Source organism: Myotis lucifugus, unplaced genomic scaffold (genome assembly GCF_000147115.1).
Source record: "Myotis lucifugus unplaced genomic scaffold, Myoluc2.0 scaffold_58, whole genome shotgun sequence".
Lineage (NCBI taxonomy): Eukaryota > Metazoa > Chordata > Mammalia > Chiroptera > Vespertilionidae > Myotis > Myotis lucifugus.
The window spans coordinates 333193-346055 of record NW_005871106.1 but is presented as its reverse complement, the minus strand read 5'-3'; the positions used below and the strand labels follow the sequence as shown (position 1 = coordinate 346055).

The following is a 12863-nucleotide window of genomic DNA, read 5'->3' as shown; positions in this document are numbered from 1 at the left end:
GGTCAATTTGCATATTACCTCTTTATTACATAGACCGACTTTTTCATATTAATAGACTTGCTGCAAACAGAATATCTACTATGTAACAGGACATACTGGGTATATAGCAGTGCATAAAAAAAGACATTCCAATAGGGGAAAGCAAACAAAAAAATAAGTAAAATGTATGGCATGGAACATTATGACAGATCTATAACAGAAGCACAAAAGAGAGCTATGGGAATGATGGCACTGAATTTGATAAATTCTGGCTTATTTTTATCAAAGATGTTGCCTGTGCCTCAAATATCAACCAATACATTACAGGTGACCAATAAATATTTACAGAATAGGAAACAATTTTAATGCTGACATCAGAGTACTAGTTACTATACTGAAAGGAAGAAAATGGGACAGGAGCAAAGCAGATAGCCAAGAAGCTTCAATGTACCTGTAATATTTTCATTCTTAAAAACAAGTCCTCAATCAAATATAAATACTTACGCCAACTGTCTTGTCCAAAGATGGAAATAATTTTTCAAGTACGGTATGTGTTCTGATTGTACTCCTGTGATAACCACAGCAGTAAAGCTAACTTTTTCCTTCTCCTCTGAGATAAGGCAATGTAGAAATCTTTCATCATCATTTGTAATGTGAACAGAGTCACATGGCTACAAGAATGAATACAAATAAAACATTACATACACCTTAATTGTAATTACACAAATATAATATTTTGTTATTCACTCGGATAGCTTCAAATACAGTGAGGACAGAGAAACTTTTACACAGATTGCTAAACTGGCAAACATAAAAGAGTATCCTACCATAATGCTAAACCAATTTTAGAATCATGAAGAAAGGGTAAAGAAAAAGAAATACTGAATTTTAAAATGCTGAGAAAAATTAAGGACATTTATTCTAGAATGGAATGAGTCCTTGCTTGGGATACCTACCACTTAATTTGGTCAAGACCAATGCCCAGCTCTCCATGTTTAAGAAACCTAGGATGGGCAATGGACCTAAACAGGTACTTTTTAAAAGAGGACATACAGAAGGCCAAGAGACATATGAAAACATGCTCAAAGTCACTAATCATCCAAGAAATGCAAATCAAAACCACAATGAGGTACCATCTCACACCTGTCAGAATGGCTATCATCGACAAATCAACAAATGATAAGTGCTGGCGAGGATGCAGAGAAAAAGGAACCCTCTGCATTGCTGAGGGGAATGCAGACTGGTGCAGCCAATGTAAAGAACAGTATGGAGTTTCCTCAAAATACTAAAAATGGAACTCCCATTTGACCCAGTGATCTCACTTCTAGGAATATATCCCAAGAAACCAGAAACACTAAGCAGAAAGGATATATGCATCCCTATGTTCATAGTGGCACAATTTACAATAGCTAAGATTTGGAAACAGCCTAAGTGCCCATCAACAGGTGAGTGGAATAAAAAATAGTGGTACATCTACACAATGGAATACTATGCTGCTGTAAAAACGAAGGAACTCCTACCACTTGCAACAGCATGGATGCACATGGAGAGCATTATGCTAAGTGAAATAAGTCAGCTGGAGAAAGATAAATATCACATGATCTCACTCATTTGTGGAACATAATGAAAAACATAAACTGATGAACAAAAATAGATCCAGAGACCGTCAAACCTCAGAGGGAAGGCAGGGGAGGGTGGAGGTAAGGGGGAGAGATCAACCAAAGGACTTGTATGCATGCATATAAGCATAAACAATGGACACAGATACCAGGGGAGGTGAAGGCATGAGCAGGGTGGGGTGGGGGGCAATGTGGGGATAAAGACACATAAGTAATACCTTAATCAACAAAGAAAACAAAAAAGAAAACTAGGATGCAGTCTGAACTTAGTTGGCTTAGTAAAGGCACTTGTGTAATAAAATCATCCTGGTCCTCAGTCCACTTTCTGAGAATATCTATAGCTTGCAGAATGGAAGTGGGAAGAAGGGATTGGGGGGAGTGTTTGAGGATAAATGTTATAAACTTCTTAACTTTTACTATGAATCTATATGTGTTAAAAATTGCATGCATATATATATACTATGTATGTTGCCACATACTAAAAACTTATAAAGATACATACTGAACTATTATGTCTAGGAAAGCAACATTTTCTTTTGTTTAATAAGCATGTATTACTACTTTCTTAATAAAAACAAACACTGCAAAAATACTGAACCATCCCTTACACTAAATCACTAATATTATAGCTACGATGTATAATATATTTTTATACACTTATGAGAGTGAGAAGAATAGTTTAGGTTTACTAATTATGCAGGTTAATTATCCCAATATTTATCAAGTACCTTCCAAATCCTATCTATGAGTCCACCTAGGCACAAGGAGATAGGGTTCAAGATAAATGAAAAAGTGCCCCTCCTCCTTACAAATTCCATCTAGTACAGTGGTTCTCAACCTTCTGGCCCTTTAAATATAGTTCCTCATGTTGTGACCCAACCATAAAATTATTTTCGTTGCTACTTCATAACTGTAATGTTGCTACTGTTATGAATCGTAATGTAAATATCTGATATGCAGGATGGTCTTAGGCGACCCCTGTGGAAGGGTCTTTCGACCGCCAAAGGGGTCGCGACCCACAGGTTGAGAACCGCTGATCTATTAAGAGGTGAGAAATAAATTATAAGACAATGTGTCATTATAAAGATATGAACCAAGAGCTACAGAGTTAAGTCACCCAATAGACAGCTCAATATGAACATTCCAGACCAAAGAGAACATGAAGGATTGGAGAATATAAGGGAAACACACTAGTTTAAAATATGATGAAAGATGAAAGAGAGGGTAGATAAACCATTTTAAAAGACAGAATTAAATGTGGTGAATGATTAACAATTACTAACTGCTTGGTCAGTGGATGCTGTTAATTAAAAAGGATAGTTATGAGAAGAAAAAGAGAGACTAAGAAAGGTTAGGATAACGTTTGATTTCAGACATACCAAAAGTAAGTTACTTATGGAACCCTGGGAGAAGAAAATCCAATTGAAATTGGAAATGAGTATGCTAGATGGTACTCAGCCACCCATTTACACCACCTTTTTTTTTTGTTTCCTTCCTGGCTCCAGAGAATGGAAAACCAAAAATCACATTTCTCAGACGCCCTTACATTTGGGGTTGTGGATGCAAATTAGGTTTTACCTAATTAGAAGCACTAGCCAAAGATTTTGAAGGGGAAAAGAAACAGCAGCCATTTCCTGAGGATTCTTGAAGGTTTTCTATAATGATGAAAGATACTAAAAAGACCATTATCCTGGTTCCAGCTTTAAGTATAAGCATTGATACAGCACTGGTTATGCCAGACATTCTATATTCCAGTGTTGGAGCAATTGTGACAGCAAGGCTTTTCCAACTCCCAAATCACAGGTAAGGCAGTGTGTTTCTGAATTCCAGACCCAGGTCTTACAGCCATGTGATTATAAACTATGTTGCAGCATCCCCTGCAGGTCAACGTGTACAGTCTTAGAATCATTCCACAAGGTTCAACCTAGAGTTCATTCCTTCATCCCTTCCAATAATCATGGAAGTATCTAATTCCCTTTACTAAATCCTTTTCTCTTTAAAGTGCCTGGAATAGTTCGCTTCCTTTACAGAGAGTTCAACCTGATTCAGTGTCTCAATCTTAACAGTCATTTAACAAGAAATAGATTTGAGAACTGTTGATAGTAAGTGGCGCGCGCGCACGCACGCACGCACGCGCACACACACACACACACACACACAGCAAGACCGTTGGTTATATAGAGATCAAGAACCACCAACCCCACACACATTTTTAGCAAATGCTAACAGGTCAGGGATATAAGAAGAGTATGCTAGAAAGAACAAGTCAGGAAATTAAAGAGACCAAGGATCCATTAGTACCCATGAATTGTTTGCGGGGATGAAGTAAGTACAAGACACATGAAAAGCTGTCAGAAAGGATGACCCAAGAGACCTCAGCATACAGTTCTGAAAATCACTTAAATTCTCAATTCCTATTTTTTCACCAGTTTTAACATGGCAAATAATATTTCCACCAATATACTTTAAAGCACTTTGTGATAGTAAAGTAATGTAGAAATGATAAAATGGAATACTACTATGCAAATACATTAAGATATATAAACTGTTAAATAAATATAACAAATTTCAAAAGAAAAAAGTGAAATAAGCAAAATAAAGAAATTTCCTGGACAGAGAAGAATGTTAAGCAACAGAAAAAAGCAAAAGTATCCACCAAACAAGAAAAAAAATGTCAGCTTAGTAGCAATATAAGAAAAGGTATTATTTTTACCTATCAAATTGTCAACATTTTGCTGCCCTCCCCACTTTTAAAATAAGAAAATGATCAAATAGGCACTTCCACATACTGTTGTTGGGAGTATATTTGATTTGGGATCAACCTTTCAGAAAAGTTGTTTTATAATATATACTATGAACATTCATAAAGTTCATAGCATGTCACAGCTGTTAAAATTCTAACGATCTATACTAAGAAACATTATAATTAAGGCAAAATATTATGCAAAGGTATTCACAGCATTATCTTTATAATTATATAAGTTAATATAAATTATATATATTTATAATTTTATATACTCAAAAGAATAGTTAAGATATAGTACAGTCAGTCCAAGAAATACCATGAAGCTATTTAAAGTGTGTTTAATTTAAAATGTTAATTTTAAAAAATTTGGGTTCAAACTATATATAATAAAAAAGTTAGACTAGCAGAAAATTCAACTAAACATTAAGTACCTTTTAATGGCATTTGAGATTTTTTACTTCTTTAATATTTTCTTTAAAATTTTTATATAGTTTTAGAATTAGACAATAATTCTTAAAAACCTCAAAATTACTTTAAAATAAAGATTTTAAAATTAAAAATTCTACAGTGTTTTGAACGGTGAAAAAACTGAATACTAGTATAATAAATATCATGTACATGATCAAGATTCAATTTTATTAACATTCTACTTATTAAAATGAGAATTTGAAAGCAAATTTCTAACAGAAATGAACTGCTCATTACTTTCTCTAAAGCTCTGATTTCCTAAAAGTCTATTATTCTATTCCTGTTTTCCATTCTAGTTCTGTGACTATACAACAAAGATTTAAAAACTCAGTCAGTGCAAGGAAAAAAGTTTACAATCTTATAAGCACTTTCGAGGAGGCTTACTCAGCTTTACGAAAAAATTTGTTGTCTAAAAACTTCCAGCCTGAGAAAACACATAAAGAATCACTTTTGCTATTCACATGATTAAAGAAAAAAAGAATAAAATTAAAGTAATTTAATTGTAGATTCCATACCTTCAAGTTTTTTAAAGCTACATTATTATCTTAGATAGAATTAGGAAAAATATTCTTGTCCTATCATCCATACAAAGTAATACATTTACAATTGAGTTAAAATGTAGTGTACCTTTCTGTTTCTAATAAATCCACTATATATTGACTCTTTATTTTTCTCCTTCTTCTCAAAATCTTCTTTAGAAAGCAAAAGCTCATGAACATCTTGGGAGTCTGCAGGTTTGCTTATCATCTGTTAAATATTAAGAAGAGTACTTTAAACATGAATAAAAGTTAAACTGATTAAAACATTTAGAGTCAACCTCAAAATAGTCTGATCAACTTTCTTTACAAGAAAGTTTTTACTCACTCTGGCTGATTGTCCAACAAAGAAAACAGCCTGCTTGCCCCCAACACCAAAATAGGAAATATCACTATTTAAACTGCGTGGCACTGGTACTGGTCGAACATATCCTGAATGATCACTAAAATAAAACATTAAATTAATGCAGTGATTTTAAACCAGCTACTTAGGCACAAAAAGAAGCTGTCACAGCACTTTTATTAAGTGTTAATAAAATGATCCCCAAGCCAAATGATGCCCTCTTCAAAGATAAAAGAATCAGAGCCAGAAATCGAGACATCATCTCCCGTGGTCGGCAAACTGCGGCTCGCGAGCCACATGCGGCTCTTTGGCCCCTTGAGTGTGGCTCTTCCACAAAATACCACGTGCGGGCGCACGTACAGTGCGATTGAAACTTCGTGGCCCATGCGCAGAAGTCGGTTTTCAGCCTGGGCGAGTCTATTTTGAAGAAGTACTGTTGATATTTGGCTTTGTTGACTAATGAGTTTGCCAACCACTGACAGAGGTTCTCAAAGTTTATTCACCAGACCAGCTACATTAGCATCAACTGCATACTCTAAGAAATACAAATTCTTGGGTCTAGTTAAGTCAGAAAAATCTCTCAGCAAACAGAACTAAATATCTACCTACCTACCTATACCTCTATAAACTTTCCTTCAAAACTGTTTACTGCTTCAAAACTCATTAAAATATAGTCTGAAGAATAATGGAAATTATAGCAAAGGGAGTCTTAGTTCCATGTATCATGACAAATGAAGAACTCTAAGTGAACCTCCTACTGGCACCACACTGGAGAGGAGACATCCCTGTTTCCTCAAAATATAGGCAAGATCTCCAGGGACATCATTGGCCAATATGAGAAATAAATAGAATTTGGAGTGAGACTGGAACCATTATCACACTAAACGGAAAGGTTAGAGAGCAGATGTGACACAGCTGTAAAGAATTAGAGAATATAAAGATACATTCAAATAACTTACCAATAAGAAACAACAACAGAAAAAAAGGAATGAAAAATATCAAGTGGGTCTAACAGATATGAACGACTAAAGGAAAATATCACACACAGTTTAAGTGTAGTTCTAGAAAAAGAAGAGAATCGATAACAGCTGATTCTCTTGAACCACTAAAACAGGGGTCCTCAAACTACGGCCCGCAGGCCACATGCAAATACAAATATTGTATTTGTTCCCGTTTTATTTTTTTACTTCAAAATAAGATATGTGCAGTGTGCATAGGAATTTGTTCATAGTTTTTTTTAAAACTATAGTCCGGCCCTCCAACGGTCTGAGGGACAGTGAACTGGCCCCCTGTTTAAAAAGTTTGAGGACCCCTGCTCTAAAAGATGGGGCTCTACAGATTCAGAACAAAAAAACCCAAACAGGATACATAAAAAGAAATCCATAGCACAGTGAACACCAAAAACAAAACAGATGAACTAGAAAACAGGCTGAGATATAAAACAAGTTAGCAGGCTTTGACAGCAACAGTATCAGATGGTGGAATATTATCTCCAAAGTGCACAGGGAAAATCTGTCAGCCTAGAATTGTGAACTAGAGCTAAATAAAGAATTTACAGATAAAAACCAAAGGAATTTACCATTAAGATATTGACTCTAAAGGAATGTTTCTACAAGCTGAGGATTGAGCCAGCAACCAGGGCATGTGCCCTGACCAGGAATTGAACCAGCGACCTCTTGGTTCATGGGTCGATGCTCAACCACTTAGCAACACTGGCCGGACAATGTATTGAAATTTTTAACAAACTCAATCTAAATTTCTATATGCAGCAAAAAAAACCAAAAACCTTTAATGGAGCAGGAGACAGAGGGGAAAATACAGATTTTATCACACACACAAAAGCTGAAAAATTCATCAAGAGCAAAGTTGATTTATAAAAACTATTGAAAGACCTTCAGGCATGAAAATGATAAGATTTACACAAAGGAATGAAGACCACCAGAAATGGTAAATATGTGAGTAAATAAAAATTGACTCAAGCAGATACTTTTATGTCAACGGTCATAGCACATCTGATATGGAAGATTACCTTAACATGGTAAGTACAAAGGTAACTTTTAAAATGTGTTGTTTGAAAAAAAATGCTGTGTATAAATTGTGAGATTTCTAAAAAGACAGACTTGAAATACTAGACAACAAAAGTATTATTTTGGAGAGGAAGTGGTCAGAGCTAGTGTTCCAAATTCTTTAACATGGCGGGGAGGGAGATATGCAGGAGGTAGTCGATTGATGAAGTTTTTCTCTCTGTTCGATGTTTCTATTTCTCTATCCCTCTCCTTTGCTCTCTCTATAAAAATCAATAAAAACATACTTTTAAAAATTTCAGCCCCAGCTAGTTTAGCTCAATGGATAGAGCATCAGCCCAAGGACTGAAGGGTCTTGGGTTTGATTTTGGTCAAGAGCATGTCTCTCGGTTGCAGGCTGTACCCCTGGCCCTGGTTGGGGTGCATGCAGGAGGCAACCAGTAGATGTGTCTCTCTCACATCAGTGATACTCTGTCTCTCCCCATCCCTTCCAATCTCTCTAAAAAAATCAATGGAAAAATATCCTCATGTGAGGATTAACAACCACAACAAAAATTTCAGTACATTTAAAATGTCATGCTCAGCTGGTGTGGCTCAGTGGTTGAGTGTTGCAGTTTGATTCCTGGTCAGGGCACATGCCCCGGTTGCAGGCTTGATCCTCAGTGGGGGGGGGGGGGCGGGGGGGTGCAGGAGGCAGCCGATCAATGATTCTCTCTCAGCATTGATGTTTTTATCTCTCTCTCCCTCTCCCATCCTCTCTAAATCAATCAATCAAATGAAAAACAAAGTGTAGTTAGCTGTACTACAGCCATAAAAAAGAATGAAGTTCAGAAGGATTCTACAATACGAATAAACCGTGAAAACATTGTTAAGTGAAAGAAACCAGATATAAAATGGCAAATGTATGATTCTTCTTAAATGAGGTACCTAGAATAGGCAAATTCATTGAGACAGAAAGTAGAATAGTGGTTACCAGCAACTATATGTTGTCTACAAGAAACTAATTTCAAATATGATGACATAGTGATATAGGTAGTTTAAAAGAAAATGATGCATGGAGGGAAAAAGAAAATGTATGAGGAAAGATATACCATGCAAACATGAATGAAACGAAAGATGGAGTAGCTACAAATATCACATAAAATATGCTTTAGAGTCAATATCTTAATGGTAAATTCCTTTGGTTTTTATCTGTAAATTCTATATTTAGCTCTAGTTCACAATTCTAGGCTGACAGATTTTCCCTGTGCACTTTGGAGATAATATTCCACCATCTGATACTGTTGCTGTCAAAGCCTGCTAACTTGTTTTATATCTCAGCCTGTTTTCTAGTTCATCTGTTTTGTTTTGGTGTTCACTGTGCTATGGATTTCTTTTTATGTATCCTGTTTGGGTTTTTTTGGTCTGAATCTGTAGAGCCCCATCTTTTAGTGGTTTAAGAGAATCAGCTGTTATCGATTCTCTTTTTTTTCTAGAACTACACTTAAACTGTGTGTGATATTTTCCTTCAGTCGTTCATATCTGTTAGACCCACTTGATATTTTCCATTCCTTTCTTTCTGTTGTTGTTTCTTATTGGTAAGTTATTTGAATGTATCTTTATATTCTCTAATTCTTTACAGCTGTGTCACATCTGCTCTCTAACCTTTCCGTTTAGTGTGATAATGGTTCCAGTCTCACTCCAAATTCTATTTATTTCTCATATTGGCCAACGATGTCCCTAGAGATCTTGCCTATATTTTGAGGCGAACCTTTTGAGCTCGGCGTGTCAGCATTTTGAAAAACCCTAACTTAACTCTGGTGCCGTGTCACATATAGAAATTTTTTGATATTTGCAACCATAGTAAAACAAAGATTTATATTTTTGATATTTATTTTATATATTTAAATGCCATTTAACAAAGAAAAATGCCACTTAACAAAGAAAAATCAACCAAAAAAATGAGTTTGCGTGTCATAGGTTCGCCATCATTGCTTTAGAGCAAGACAATTACCAGAGACAAATAGTATTACATAATGATAAAAGGGTCAATCCATCGAGAAGTCATAACAACCTTATGTATACACAAAAAAACACAGGTTCAAATTATGCAGAGCAAAAATTTACAGAACTAAAAAACATAAACCTGCAAATAAACAGTGGACTTCAATACCTCTCCTCTTAGTCACCATCACACAGAAAATCTGTATTGATATCAAAGAACTGAAAATATTATTAACCAATTGAATGTAACTGACATTCACAGAACATTCCTCCCAATAGCAGCAAAATACACATTCTTTCCAAGGACACATAGAAAAGTCACCAAAATAAACCATATCCTGGTACACAAACCAAACCTCAAGAAATCTAACAGAACTGAAAGCATAAAGATTATGTTCTCTGACTATACTGAGATCAAACTAGAAATCAAAATACCAACAAGAAAATCTACTGAGACCACTTGGAAACTGAACAACACATTCTTAAAACAATCCATGGATCAAAGAGCAAGTTGCAAGGAAAATAAAAATTACACTGAAAATGAAAGTGAAAATAAAGCATATCAAAACTTGTGAGATGCAGCAAAAGTAGTCCTAAGAAGAAAATTTACAACATAAAATATTCATCTTAGAAATGGTCTCAAATCAATTATCTTAAGATTCCATATCAAGATTCTACAAACAGCAAAATAAACTCAAAGAAAGGACATAATAGAGATAAAAGCAGAAATCAATTAATTTGAAAACAGAAAAATGACAAAGAAAATTCATCAAAGTGAACACCTGTTCTTTGAAAAACATTACCAGAAATCATATGGTAATAAACTTGAAAATTTAATGAAATAAGATTAACTCCTAGTAAAATGACTTACCAAAACTAAATAAGTAAGAAATAGTCTAAATATTCTTCTAAGACTCTGAAGGAAATCAAAGCAATAGTTTAAAGTTCCTCCCACAAAAAAACTATCAGACCCAAATGTTTTCCTAAGTGAATTTAGGTTGTAGAAGTATAAATTAACTAGAGGCCCGGTGCACAAAAATTTGTGCACCCGGGGGGGGGGGGGTCCCTCAACCCGGCCTGTGCCCTCTCGCAATCTGGGACCCCTCAGGGGATGACCACTTGCTGGCTTAGGCCTGCTCCCCGGGGGATTGGGCCTAAGCTGGGAATCAGACATTCCTCTGGCAGCCCGGCAGCCCTCGGGGGATGTCCACTTGCCAGTGGGGAGCAGACCTAAGCTGGTCGGACATCCTTAGCGCTGCTGAGGAGGCAGAAGAGGCTCCCACCACCACCACTGTACTGGCAGCCATCAGCCTGACTTGTGGCTGAGCAGAGCTCCTCCCATGTGAGAGCGCCCTGACCACCAGAGGGCAGCTCCTGCCTTGAGCGTCTGCCCCCTGGTGGTCAGTGTGTGTCATAGTGACCAGTCATTCCCAGTCTTTCTGCTGTTAGGGTCAGTTTGCATATTACCCTTTTACTATATAGGATACAGGCCTGGTGCACGGGTGGGGTTGGCTGGTTTGCCCTGAAGGGTGTCCCGGATCAGGGTGGGGGTCCCGCTTGGGTGCCTGGCCAGCCTGGATGAAGGGATGATGGCTGTTTGCAGCTGGTCACACACCCTTCAGGGTGGGGGTCCCCACTGGGGTGCCTGGCCAGTCTGGGTGAGGGGCTGAGGGCCATTTTCAGGCTGGTGGGCGACTGAAGCTCCCAACCTCTCCTTTTTTTATTTTTTTATTCTGGGATTTATTTACCTTCTATGGCTGTCACTGGAGCTGAGAGCCGGCTTTAGCTCTGAGGCTGGCTCCACCTTGAGGCCTCCGCTGCTGAAAGCAGGTATCTGGGTTTGTTTGGCGGCTTCTATAATTGAAACACTGTTGCAGCTCCAGCTCAGAGGCTGGCTGGCTGAAAGCAGGGATCTGGGGTTTGTTTAGCTTCTATAATTGAAACATTGTTGCATCCGGAGCTCAGAGCTGGGCTGCGGCAGGCGGGGAACCTTGGCTTCCTCCATCGCCGGGGCAACCAAGCCTCTTGTTCGCTTCAGCTGCCTGGCTGCCGGCCACCATCTTGGTTGGCAGTTAATTTGCATATCACCCTGATTAGCCAATGGGAAGCGTGTCGGAGGTACGGTTAATTACCCTATTTGTCCTTTATTAGATTAGATACAATCATTTTGGAAAAACAATTTGTCATTACCTTGTAAATTATAATTTAATTTTTTTGAATAAATCTTTATTGTTCAGATTATTACAGTTGTTCCTCTTTGTTTCCCCCATAGCTCCCCTACACCCGGTTCCCACCCCACCCCATGCCCTTACCACCCCCCCATTATCCTCGTCCATAGGTGTAAGATTTTTGTCCAATCTCTTCCTGTAGCCCCCACACCCCCTTCCCCCCACGAATTGTCAGTCCACTCCCTTTCTATGCCCGATTCTATAATATTCACCAGTTTATTCTGTTCTTCAGATTTTTTATTCACTCGATTTTTAAATTCACTTGTTGATAGATATGTATTTGTTGTCACTTTGTTTATAATTTTTATCTTTACCTTTTTCTTCCTCTTCTTAGAGAATACCCTTCAGCATTTCATATAATACTGGTTTGGTGGTGATGAACTCCTTTAGCTTTTTCTTGTCTGTGAAGCTCTTTATCTGACCTTCAATTCTGAATGATAGCTTTGCTGGATAGAGTAATCTTGGTTGTAGGTTCTTGCTATTCATCACTTTGTATATTTCTTGCCACTCCCTTCTGGCCTGCATAGTTTCTGTTGAGAAATCAGCTGACAGTCGTAAGGGTACTCCCTTGTAGGTAACTAACTGTTTTTCTCTTGCTGCTTTTAAGATTCTCTCTTTGTCTTTTGCCCTTGGCATTTTAATTATGATGTGTCTTGGTGTTGTCCTCTTTAGATTCCTCTTGTTTGGGGTTCTCTGTGCTTCCTGGACTTGTAAGTCAATTTCTTTCACCAGGTAGGGGAAGTTTTCTGTCAATATTTCTTCAAATATGTTTTCAATATCTTGCTTTCTCTCTTCTGGCACCCCCATAATTTGAATGTTGGTACGCTTGAAGTTGTCCCGGAGGCTCCTTACACTATCTTCATATTTTGGATTCTTTTTGCTTTTCCGGTTGGGTGTTTTTTGCTTCTTCGTATTTCAAATCTTTGACTTAATTCTT

At 37.2% G+C, this 12863-nt stretch overlaps 1 protein-coding gene across 8 annotated transcripts in view; it reads right to left on the bottom strand.

Moving 5' to 3' along the window:
- SMCHD1 (structural maintenance of chromosomes flexible hinge domain containing 1) overlaps positions 1-12863 on the bottom strand; it is a 151644-nt gene that overhangs the window by 113158 nt on the left and 25623 nt on the right. For 7 of the 8 annotated variants that reach the window (XM_023754212.1, XM_006089255.2, XM_023754213.1 and 4 more), the window contains 3 exons: positions 5677-5791; positions 5440-5559; positions 484-650 (listed from right to left, as the gene is read on the bottom strand). In XM_023754212.1, the coding sequence (XP_023609980.1) occupies positions 484-650; positions 5440-5559; positions 5677-5791 (402 nt within the window). The remainder of the gene's footprint in view (positions 1-483; positions 651-5439; positions 5560-5676; positions 5792-12863) is intronic. The other variant, XM_023754218.1, reaches the window with a different exon arrangement.